The sequence below is a fragment of the Pelophylax lessonae genome, assembly GCF_965119305.1.
Source record: "Pelophylax lessonae genome assembly, chromosome: 1".
Classification (NCBI taxonomy): Eukaryota; Metazoa; Chordata; class Amphibia; order Anura; family Ranidae; genus Pelophylax; species Pelophylax lessonae.
In genome coordinates, this window is record NC_138768.1 from 456,605,066 (window position 1) to 456,618,018 (window position 12,953).

The 12,953-nt window shown below is 41.8% G+C and overlaps 1 protein-coding gene across 1 annotated transcript in view; it reads left to right on the forward strand.

Annotated features, from left to right (window-relative positions):
- Nucleotides 1-4,651, forward strand: part of F2RL3 (F2R like thrombin or trypsin receptor 3) — a 29,886-nt gene extending 25,235 nt beyond the window's left edge. Inside the window, exon 2 of the mRNA XM_082261005.1 lies at nt 3,363-4,651. Coding sequence (XP_082117131.1) covers nt 3,363-4,435 — 1,073 coding nt within the window. The 3' untranslated portion in view covers nt 4,436-4,651. The remainder of the gene's footprint in view (nt 1-3,362) is intronic.
- Nucleotides 4,652-12,953: the final 8,302 nt, after the last annotated feature.

Below are 12,953 nucleotides of genomic sequence, written 5' to 3' on the forward strand. Positions count from 1 at the left end.
GAGGGGGGGGGGGCTCACTGCAGAACTTGTGAAAGGGTCCCGCCGTAATAAATTCAATTGTTACACACTGCAAAATTATTAATGTGGGCCTGAATCTACTTCTTCTCCCATAACTTACAGATTTACTTCTTTACTCTGACCCTCAGACCCATAAATCTGCTGTCATTCCTGGACAGTTGTTTTCCTGGGTGAGGGATAAAAATCAGCAGCAACCCTGTCCCTTTAATTATAGCACCATAGTACAAATGCTAACCATTATGCTTTACAATGCTCCTGGCTGGCTGTGGAAAGCTCAGAAACACACAGGGAAGAAAGAGAGTATATGGAATGGAGAACCTTGCTAATCATCATTACTAACTGATTGCTGTGCAAACATTTTAAGTATAAGCAATCAAAACATTGAAAATACCATCACCAATATTGAAAAGGAAATTTTTAATACCAATGTTAAAAATTGCTTCTGTGCCCAAAAAAATGTACATATTTTTAATTAAAATAGATTTTAATTTCAACAAGAAAACAATGATTATAAATGGTTACCAAATCTGTAGCCTTGTAGATATTATAGAGGGCCTGAACTGTGGAAGAGGACAAAAAACTAGTTCATAGTATTGCCTGTGGCCTCCCTAAAGCTGATCTTTTTACCATTACTAACTTACCATGCCTTGGGTCTTTGTGTGGAGGCAGCCATTTTGGCAGAGGCAGAATTTTGTTTCACATCATAGCTACCTTCCTGATGACAGATGATCTAATGAATGATGGGGTAACGATCATAACGCAGCAAAAGAGGTGGAGATTCACAAATGAATAAAGCAGAAGCAGGGAAATCCTTGCATTACAGGGGCTCAGGTCCAGCTTCCCCTTCAGTTACAGCTTTCTCTCCAGCAATGAGAACAGTAAGTAGCACAGTAGTGGAATCATCAAATCTCACACCAAATATTGTGAGACTAGCATTGAGATGATCCCACACTGCACATGTACAGCTATGTGGCTGTGCACAGGGGCAGCACTGCTATTTTGCAGGAGGAGTTAAAGACCAAAAGGTAGATTTCTCATGGTGCTGCTTAAGCACAAATAAAACATACGTAAATTCTGTATAAAGTTTTCCAAAGCATATTGCTTTTTGGGCATCTATTCCAAAGCTCCTTGCCTGAAGGTATTCCTGTTGAAGGCTGACAGTGCTAAGCCACTGACTTGCAATTGCCGGCAGTGTTTGTTAGCCTGACATAAATGGTCCTTTAGTTGGTGAGTAGGCTGCCTACATGTGATAGGCAGCCTAACAGCCATTTGAAGGAATGCACATGGCAGACTGACAACTCTGCTTCTAATTGCAAGGTACTGGCCTACTGTTGTCAGTGTGCAATAGAAAGTGCTGTTATGAACAGGCTTAAAGAGTAAGACGTCAAAAGCAAGTGCTTCCTTGGTGACTGCTTGCCATGGGTTACCTTCCACTATGAATATTTGCAATACTGTAATGGATTTTGTTACCAAGTTGCCCCGAGGAAGGGGACCCTGAAATGCCCTGAAACATTGGCATGGTAGTTTGACCGATGTGATTTGGTATATTTACAATAAATTGTGGAAACACGTTGTTTTGGGGTGCTGGTAGTTTATTTTTTAATTCTGTTATTGACAGAATCTCCAAGTAAGAAAACTCTACAATGGATTTACAGGGCAAAAATTTGCTTAAGAAAACTATATACAATAAGGCACACATACTGTAAGACAGAATATGAGTTCAGGGTCACATAAAAGGGGAACTCAAGTTTGCTTTGTGGGCTCTTTCCATGTGTGCAAATATGCATAGCATCATGGTACACTTACCTCCAGATGTGTACTCCTTCAGTGAGAAGAAGTTCAGGTTTGTAGATATCTCCAATGCCACCATTTTCCCCACAACTTCTCCCGGGTCCCACTGAGCTCCTCCACTGAGTAACCACTGATGATGTAACACCTGTGCATGCACAGATGTTGTGTACAAAATTACTAGGTACACTGCCTCCCAAAAACTCTATTGCCTAGCAATGTTTTATTGCAGGACTTTAGTTTTCCTTTAATACACAATAGCAATCACTATGGCTTAAAGCATGGGTGTCCAACCTTTTGGCTTCTCTGGGCCACAATGAGTGTAGAGAAAATTTCTCGGGCCGCATATAAAATATATACTATAGTTAAGGTATATAAGTAATAAAACGCCGCCGCGCCTTTCCCGTGCTGTCGCACCCCCCCCATCACTAATTTAACACAACTAGTGGATGATCCCCTCCGAGGCTGCCTCTGTGGCCCTGCCCCCGACTCGACTTCCTTCTTCCCCAGCAAAAAAAAAATTGTCAGGGGGCAGTGGACCGCATTGTCTGCGGTTCCGGGCCGCATGCGGCCCCCCGGCCGCAGGTTGGACATGCCTGGGTTAAAGTGTTAGTAAACTCTCTTTTTGAACTTGTATCTACTGGTAAGCTTACAATCAGGCTTACATGTAGGTACAATGAATATCTCCTAAACATGCACCTTTTAGGTGATATTCACATCGGCAAAAGCTGATGATGTCACACGCACATGTACAGTGATGCTCTGCATTCAGGACACACAGTATGCCACAGAATGCAGAGCACCATACCGGGGCCTGAGGCTCCCACATGCATGCACGGGGGTGACATCATTGCAGCCCCAGCTATTCAAACAGCTGCAGCCTGCTAACCCAGAAGGAAGACTGGGTGAAGATTGAACCGCCAGGGGAGCCATGACTAGGCTGTACTGGGGGGCTTTATTTGCAGGTAATAAGGTCATAATGTGTTAGTATAGCTGCAGGAGGCACAGTTTTTTTGGCGGTTTACTACCCCCTTAACGCAATTGAGAAATTTCTAGTTATATAGATTGTATGGAAGAAAATGGATAAAACAACATCAATAAATTGTCTATATGTAAAATCAATCTGAATTTCTATCAGTGCACAAATAGCAAAAAAACATGGTTGCAGACGTGTGCATGAGTTTTGCTAATTGCAGAGCTATATGGTCTGACTCAGCAGGGGGATTGTCAGACCTCTGTGAACAAGAGAACTTCTCTGCAGCATTGCTGTAAGGGGACAGGCTTTTCTACTCTGGCCGTGGCTGTTTCCTAAAGAAACAAATTGCAAGATTTTAACACTCTTTGTTTTGATGCACCTGGGATTTGAGAGTTCAGTTGGTCTTTAATAACTTAGTACTTTATTACAAAAAGGCACTGGATGCAGAAGGATCTTGAATGGGGATTCATTACAATGTTTTTAGCAACTAAAATATAGAAGGAATTCATACAGAAGTAATAATTTTTCAATTACATGTAAAATGTTGTGATCTAACTTTTTACCTTTCATCTCTTTACAGATTACTCGAATGAAGGAGAGCCTAATGACACAACTACTTGTGAGAATGTATTATTTCCACGATCATTCCGTGGAGAACTAAATGATACATTTTTGTCAATTTCAGCAACATCCATGGATTACCTGAAAAGTCCCATCACTGTCCTTGTTATACCGTTTATCTATACTTTAGTGTTTCTGGTAGGATTACCAGCTAATGGCGTTGCTTTGTGGGTTTTGATGACCAAAGTCAAAAAGATGACCTCTACAGTCTTCCTAATGAACCTAGCAGTGGCAGACCTCTTACTCATCCTGGTGCTACCCTTCAAGATACTTTATTACTTCATGGGAAATAACTGGATCTTTGGAGAGCTAATGTGCAGGGCTGTAACTAGTTTCTTTTATGGGAACATGTACTGTTCAGTTCTTCTCCTCATGAGCATCAGTATTGACCGCTACTTGGCTGTGGTCCACCCTTTCTTCTCTAGAACATTTAGAAGTCGGGCTTTTGCTATTGCCATATGCTCGCTTTCCTGGCTAATCTCTATTTTATGTACAATTCCTTTGGCTACAATGCAACAGTCCTATCCATTACTAAATGATGACATTACAGTGTGCCATGATGCTCTTCCCAGACAAGAGCAAGCGGATTATCTTTTTTATTATTTTATGACTACCATTGTTGTCTGCTTCATTTTACCTCTGGTGATCATAATCTTGTGCTACATCTCTGTTATTCGAGCACTGATATCAAGTGGAGAAAAATATGCCCATGCCATAAAACTTAGTGTCTTGGTTTTGGTGATAGTGATAGTCTTCTTGACACCCAGCAATGTGGTTCTTTTGATTCATTACTCTGAGCACTGTCTGAAAAGTTATGGAAACCTATATGCTGTCTACATGGTCTGTTTAACCGTAAGTGCCATTAATAGCTGTGTGGATCCCTTTGTATATTATTATGTGTCAGAAGAATTTCGAGACAAAGTGAGGCACAGGTTTCGGAAACGCTCCAAAATATCTATCACTTCAGTCAAGACTTCTAAAGACACTCTTCCAGCCAGCTACTCCAATTCCTGCTCACATTCAGTGTTGTGATCATTTCCCTTTCCAAAACTACAGTTTTTCTGACTGAAAGTACACCAAGCAAAGTTGTTATATCCCCCTTGAATTGTCAAGTAAAGGACTATAATGGGTTTTCTTGAAAGCCCCCGCATTACCTTGTGTAATTTCTGAAACTACCACTTAGAGTTTGTGTAACTGTTCTTAAAGCAGAAATCCAGACAAAGAGCCTTTTCTTATTTCAGTTGTGTAAAAAAAAGGTACCTCTGCTGAGTTCTATTCTATTGTGTGTTCATTCAGGATGGTGAGCCCCCCTGCTCACCATACAGAAATAACCCACCTGTGTGCCCTCAGCTGCTGCCGGCATGAGAGGAGAGGAGGGAAAAAAGCAGCGCTTTGGGGGAAAAGGGCACACAGGAGTCCCAGACTGCAGGGGGAAGGGGGCACAGACACTAGACCCAATCCCTCTGCAGTGCAGCCAAAGAAAGAAAAGAAAAGAAGAAACTGGCAGCACTGCACAATAGTCACAAGTGTCAGCAATAAGGCAGTACTGCTGACCCTCTTGCTCGACAGGTTCATGGGCCCCACTTTTAAACTGATGAGGCCTGGGCCCAGTACAGGAGGGCTTGTTGTGTTGCTTTATCAGCAGCCCTGCATACTAATATTTACCAACTATTGTTGTTGAAATTCCTTGTCATTAGTATTTGCAGAATAGGTAAAGTGTATGTGAACCTTAGCAATTAACTTTTCTAATAGGCTTCCTTTTGGTCTGTTGAAGATAGATGGAAGTATTTTGTTAGACCTATTTGAAAGCACAAAACAGCTTGTTGATCATGCCAGAAATTTTCGAGCTGTCCTGAGTGCACTGCACACTTGTTATACCAAGAAGCCTTCTCAGTTCCTAAACTACAGAATAATTAGCCTTTATCATAGCTCCCAACTGCCCCTGATTTCGCAGGACTGTTTTTCATTTGGAACAAAGTCCCTCTGTCCCACTTTCCACCTCATGTGTCCCTCATATTGGTTTGATCTATACTGTTGTATTAAAAATGCACTGCTTATCTATCAAAAAGTGTTTCCCAGTGCTAAACCTTTTATCCAGTTTCTAAATTGCTGCATTTGTAAATTCCAAAACCCAGTATAAAGGAATAGTAGTGGTAAAAACACATTTATGGGTTTACCAATCATTTTTTTTGTACAATTCTTCTTTAAGGGGGTGTGGCAGAGGGGGGGGGGGGGGTCCTATGCCTACATACTTTTGCTAAAAGGTCTCCCACATTCCCATCACAGGAAGTTGCGAAGTATGAATAATTTCATAGAAATCTGAAACTGGTTGAGTACTTTAGGAAAACAACTGGTAGGGCTGACACCATTCAGTCTACAAACATGCTTTATATTGTCAGCAGGGCTGCCATTAGAAATCATTGGACTCTGTAAAACCTGACAGGGCCCTTCCCCCAGTGTATCCCCAAGGCTGAGAGCAACTATAACCCAGCAGTCCTTGCCTGAGGCTTGCACCTGCACCCTGCCCCATTTCCTAAAAGATAGAGAAAAAAAGGTGACTTACCTACATCTTTACCTTGCCAGCCTCATGCAAATACTGAAGAGTGTGCCTCTATCTGCAGTTCTCTGGAAAAAATCTAACCATAAAAGACAGTGGAGCTTCTGCTTCCTATAGGCAGCCTTGGCTGGGCCCTCCTGTGGACATGATATGGTCCAGACCCAGATCTCCTATTGGCGGCCCTGATTGTCAGTCCACGAGAGGACATTGGCAGTGACAGCATTCTTTTCTTGGCAGAGCATCAGGATTTTTTCTGTATTTGCAGGGACTCTTAAGGGATAAAACCCAGGTAATATTCATATATAGCGTTGTACTGCATATGTTTTGTTTTTTTTTTTGCCATGGCATAAACTTTGTTTTAACAGCTAGCCCATTGAGTAGAGCGAACTATAACTTATTTTCTGCCAACTCATAGACCTGCATTATGATAAGGATCAGTAAAGTGGAATTATATTGTATCACTGCAAAGCAGAAAGCAGATCTTACGCATATAATCAGCAAAAGAATGTCTGCACTTATGTACATGATTACCAATTTTGTATAGAAACAAGTTAAAAGGAAATCAAGCTAATCTATTTAAATGCATACCTAAAAATACCGGAAAAGATTATACATTTCCTTTAAGTGCTACCTATGCAGTACTAAAAACCTTCCATTTTATAATAAAGCTTGTGTAAAATGTCTGTCTATTTTAATTAAGTGGGTATGTATATATTTGAAAAATGTTTTGCTCTTGTATAGTGATAGAGCCAAACCATTAAGGCTTGGTTCACACTATTGACATCTAAATATAAAAAAATACTGCACTAATGTCATCTAAATGAGCTGCAGACACTGCAACACAACAATGTTGTATAGAATAAAGAAATAGAAAAAAGTGCTGTTGAGAATGCCTACTAAAGGGCTACACTAAACATTCAATATACAGTCTGAAAAAATATATATAAAGCGACTGTCAGTGTAATGAGTACTAAAGTGCAATGTAGCAAATGTGCAAACAATGCAACAAAGATTTCAGGATGGAGAAGGTTCTGGGCGTCCTCTCTGGTCTCTGTATCAGCTTTAGGCTATCCCTAGACGAGACGAGATCTCCATCCTGGAATCCCCCAGAGCTTGTCCCCCTAGCAGAATTGGCCTAATTGAGATCTGACGAGATGGTGACAACTATCGGGAGATTCTTTAGGGTTATTATTATTACTTCTCTGCCTGAATGCTGGTATTAGAGTCCATTTGTTTTGGTGTTTTGCAGGGTGTCAAGTTTCCAGTGTCAGAACATGGCTTCCTTTGGATATGGACTTTAATTCAGAGCACTTCTTTGTTGCTGATTGATCAACTTTTCCACTTGCTTTTTATAATTTATTTATAAAGTGTTCATTATTGCCATTTTGCACATGCATACTTTTGCACAAATGTTTTTGCATTTTAATCACCTTGCCTCTAGTCTTTGCACATCATATGGTTGCATCTTTGTTGATTGTTTGCACATTTGCTACATTGCACTTTAGTACTCATTACACTGACAGTTGCTTTACATATATTTTTTCAGACTGTATATTGAATGTTTAGTGTAGCTCTTTAGTAGGCATTCTCAACATTTAGTTTGATTTAGTGCAGCACTTTTTTCTATTGTGGGTGGTTGTGGGTGAGGGAATTGCAGCGATTCCCACATCCGCAACTGTTTAAAAAGGTGCAGGACTGCCATTCATTCTTAAGGGCACCCCCACGCATCTCCAACCCCAGCCTGTTTGCAGGAACCGCAGGAAAATTGCATTGTGCAAAAGCAAAAATCTAACAAATTGCATCTTTACATGTGGGGGCTGCATTCGTTTTCTTTTTTTTAAGTAGTTGCATTCTATACATTAAGATAAAAAGCCTTCTGTGTGTAGTAGCCCCCCACCACCCCCTAATACTTACCTGTGCCCCCTTTCTGTCCAGCGATGTCCATGAGTCCCTCTGCTGTCCTGGGACTCTCCCTCCTGATTGGCTGAGATCCCAAAGCTGTCAATCAAAGTCAGTGAGCCAATCAGGAGAGAGAGGGGGCAGGGCCGAATGGCAGCTCGGTGTCTGAATGAACACACGGAGCTGCAGCTCAGCTCGGGTGCCCCCATAGCAAGCTGCTTGTTGTGGGGGCACTCAATAGGAGGGAGGAGCCAGGAGCAGGAACGAGTAGAGGAGAATCCAGGTTGCTCTGTGCAAAAACCAACTGCACAGAGGAGGTAAGTATAACATGTTTGTTATTTTTTTTTTTAAACGAGACTTTTACTTTAATTTTTAAACAAGACTTTTACAATTACTTTAAGCTTTTTTTCCTTTTTTTTCACCTGGTGAGCCAGTAACACACTTCCTCGTCTCAGGGTGTCTGAATTCTGGCTAAAGTAATAAAGCAGACACCTTTAAACAGCAGCATTGTCAGTCTGGGGAGAGGGTTGTGTTAAACTAGAAGTTTTAGATGTACTTACATATTGAAACTAAACTCTTTCCTTTTGGAATAAAGGTTTTTATATAAAATTAATAAAAGCTGATCATTGTAATCACTCCTCCCAGTGTTAATTGGTTTGTCTCAACTATCTAACTGCTAATTTATCTGGACAGCTTGGTCTGTTAAAGGATGTTGAAAAATAACAGACTTATGCCCCATACACACATGCAGATTATCTGCAGACTTTTGTCTGCAGACTTACCAAAACCATATAATATGAGGTCAAACCTAAACATTTTCAATTTGTATGCAATCCGGCAGGCCCTTGCACTACATAGAAAAGGTAAATCTGCAGACAAAAGTCTGCAGATAATCTGCACGTGTGTATGGGGCATTAAGCAAGCCATTGACTGATCGAAATTCAGTTCAGTTCAAATTCGGTTCAGCAGTACCTGGTCGAATTTTGATCAATGTATGGGCAGGCTGGTTGTACTGAAGACAATCTATGGATTGACTTCAGTACAACCAGCTGGTGATTTTTTGTTTGTTCGATCACTGCCAGCAACTATAGCTGCAAGCAGTGATTATTATATTCTGAGGGCTGGGAAATCTCCCGCTGTCAGAATACAACAGTGCTGCGGGAGGAATTACCCCATCAACACTGACTGTGTTAATGAGGAAATTGAGAAATTTTCTTTCCATCAACCTGTGGTTGAAAGAAAGAAAATTGTATAATGCATGACCTGCTTTACTGTTTGGGTAACCAGCTTAAAATTAAAAAGCCTGAAAAAAGAAAACGAATACAGCCACCACATCCATGAATTGGTAAGCTGCAATTTAATAAATGTTTGTTTTGGAATTTAAAGTAAACTCTAAGCCAGTGTTTCTCAGCCTTTTTTCCAGTCGGGGCGTCCTTGAAAAGTATTTTCAGCCTTGAGGCACCCCTGTCCAAGGTTCAGTTCACGTTACTGTGTTTGGCGTAACACACGCAAAACCGCGCTCGTTCCTGACACACAGACAAATGCTCTGCTCTTTAGGGGTGTCATTAACTCTTAATGGTACCCCACAGATTGGCAAACATAGGATACTTCTGGTGCGACGCAATTTGAAAAAAAGGGTCGGGACTTCTTTCCCGGCATTTCAGTAGCCGCACAGATGTGAACCAAGGGCTTGTTCACATGTCACATGCAGAGGCAGCAGCTGAGGGGGCTACATGTGCTGTGGCTTCAGCTGGAGATATACCCAGGGTGAAAGGGGCTGCACTGCAACCACCCCGCAACTGTGTGCAACTGTGCATTGCACGGTTGCGGTGCGGTTTGCTGCATTTACGGGCTTAAAACAGGTGGTGAGGAGGCAACATATTGCCTCTTTACCATATGTTAAATCCTTTTCTCTTTGTCACGAATGCCTGAAAAGTCCCAACCCCTTAGGAGATACCCTCTTTTTTGTATTTTGAATTCTGGGATGTGGCACCTCTCCATAGGGGGCTTTGTTGTGGACTAGCCCTTTTCTCGTAACACTACTGCAGATACAGTAACAGATACAACATAGCAATGCACAGTATTGATAGGTAAAACAAAATAGGCCCGATACTTCCTTATAAATTGTTCACAGTAAGAAAAAGCATACTTTTTGTAATGAAATGACAAGTGCATTTTTTTACACCATATGACAAAAAGTTTGTGGACATCTGATGCCTACATCTATATGAGCTTGTTGGATATTCTGTTCCAAAACAATGGGCATTAATATGTTTTTTAGGCTCTAACAGCCTCCACTCCTCTAGAAAGGTTTCCCCACAACATTTTGGAGTGGTATTAACAAGATACACCATTCCAAGTCAGTCTGTCACTTAGCCCTAAATCCATGCAGAAGGTACTGGCACGGCTCGCAACTGAATAGGCTTCAAAAGGAAAGTGGATGACTGCACACTTGTGTATGAAAAATCCAAACTTCTTCCTGAAATAATCCCATACTCAACAAGGTATAGAGCGTACTCTCGCGCTATCATGTATGGATGGCCAAGTGATCAACAGCCGCATGCACTGGGCAGCCAATCCTAAGTCAAAAATAGTAAAAAAAATATAAAAGTAGTGGTGCGCACTAATTGAAGGGTGATCCGGATTTCTCATCTGGCAACTGCTAACCAAAACAATACTTACTATAGAGGGCAGGGCCGCTGATAGGGGGGGACCACCAGCCCTCTTGTAGGGGGCCCTGAGCACACAGGGGGCCCAAAAAGAGAGGGGGATTAGTGATGGACAACAAATACAGAAATCTTCCTCCAGCACCTGAATCTGATCTGTCCCTCTCCCTGCTATCAGCTTTTATCTGTTGAGAAAGAGACAGTTGTCCCTCGCTAATCCCCCTCCCTTGTGTAGGCCCCCCTCCCAGCACTTATCTCTGCTCAGGAGTTTATTTGTAAATTGTAACTTTGTTTCTCTCTCTCTGTCTCTCTGATCACTGAGCTCCAACAGCCCAGCCTGTATATTTTTCTCATCTCATCTTTTTTATTTAACATAGTTTTTTTTTAGATTTAGCAGGAATTATGCGAGTTATGTTATATTTGTGTCTGATAATAGTGATTTTTTTGTAATTTTAGCTAAATATATCTTTAATATTTTCTTGGGGGGGCCCTGCCAGGTAGTCTGTATGGGGCCCCGCGATTTCTAACAGCAGCCCTGATAGAGGGTCACAGGCTGAGACCACCCTAGGAGACCCTCTGGAGGTACTTGGAGAACTCATCTTGTCCAGCATATTCCTATATATTCAACGCTGTAACCTTACAGCTGTAAGGTGAGGGAATAGAACACATAGAGGTGTCATTACATTGGGAATTGAGACATCAAACACTTTTGTTCACCTTGGTGTTGGAATTTTACTTTTTTTTACTTTACTTTTACACTTTTGTTTTCTATTTTTCACTGAAGAGCTTTATTTATTTATTTGTTTATTTTAAAGGAAGATTGCAATATTGATGCACTAACTCACCCATTTTCTGCTTTGTTTGATGTATTTCATTGACCTAGTACATGCAGTTTTCGACTGGATGAACGCGATTTAATGTTCACTTAGTTTTATTTCAATATTTTTTACTATATTCTCCACATGTATCATTGAAGTCACAGTTGCTTTTCACACCGTTTTTAGTTGCTATTCGACAGTGCAGCATTACTTTTATATTTTTTATACTATTTTCGGCTTAGGATTGGCTGCTCATGCATGCGGCTGCTGATCAGTTAGCCATCCTTACATGATAGCGTGAGAGTACCTTCTATACCTTGTTGCTTACTATCCTTTCCCCTCTTGCAGCAATCATGGACATATTTACCTTTGTTGAGCAAAGGCAGATCAATTTAGACTAAAGCCCCGTACACACGCACAGATTGTTGGCCGTAAATTGTCGGCCAACGTCCGATCTGCCGATTGTCGGTTGTTAGTATGATGCTTCCGACAACCAACTGCGACTTTTCGGCCGAAAAAAATCTGGTGTGCATGCTATAAAATTTTTGTTGGCCAACAAAGAACGGCCGATTGTTCCTCAGTCAGTACAGATTTCGGCAGACAAAAATCAGATGAGCAAGGCATGCTCAGAGAAGAAAAAACACAGGGAAAGTCAACCATCACATGACATCACTTCTGAAGTTGGTTTTTGTTGGCCAACAAAAGTCCAGTGCAAGTCTAGAGCACATTTCAACCAACAAACAACACTGGACAAAAGACGGCCGATCGGTTGGCCAACAATCTGTGCGTGTGTACGGGGCTTTAGTCTTAAACACTGACTTAGTCTTCAACACTGAGAATAAAGTTAACCACACCAATGTAGAAAGTCTTATGACAAAATTAGGCCATAATATGGAAAAGAAGGTCAGTCTGTGGTGGGATATTACCAGAGGTGGGGGACCCGAGTACATGACTTGAGTCAGACTTAAGTCACCAGTTTGAGGACTTGAGACTTGGTTGACTAAAATTAATAAAAGACTCAACTTTACTTGGACTTGGTATTCATGACTTGAGACTTCACTTTGACTTGAGACCAGGGCTGGTGCTAGACTATTCTGTGCCCTAGGCAAGACCAGCTACTTGCTTCAAAATTTCCCTATACTCACAGCACACTCCATGCATTCCCCATACTCCCCCCTATACTTGCATCACTCGCAGTGCCCCCATTAATGCAGAGTGACCAGTGCCCCATTAATGCAGAGTGACCAGTGCCCCCATTAATGCAGAGTGACCAGTGCCCCCATCCAATGCAGAGTGACCAGTGCCCCCATAAAATGCAGAGTGACCAGTACCCCATCAATGCAGAGTGACCAGTGTCCCATTAATACAGAGTGACCAGTGCCCCCATCCAATCCAGAGTGATCAGTGCCCTCATCCAATGCAGAGTGACCAGTGTCCCATTAATGCAGAGTGACCAGTGCCCCCATTAATGCAGCGTGACCAGTGCCCCCATCCAATGCAGAGTGACCAGTGCCCCCATCCAATGCAGAGTGACCAGTGCCCCATCCAATGCTAGGTGACCAGTGCCCCCATCCAATGCTGAGTGACCAGTGCCCCCATCCAATGCAGAG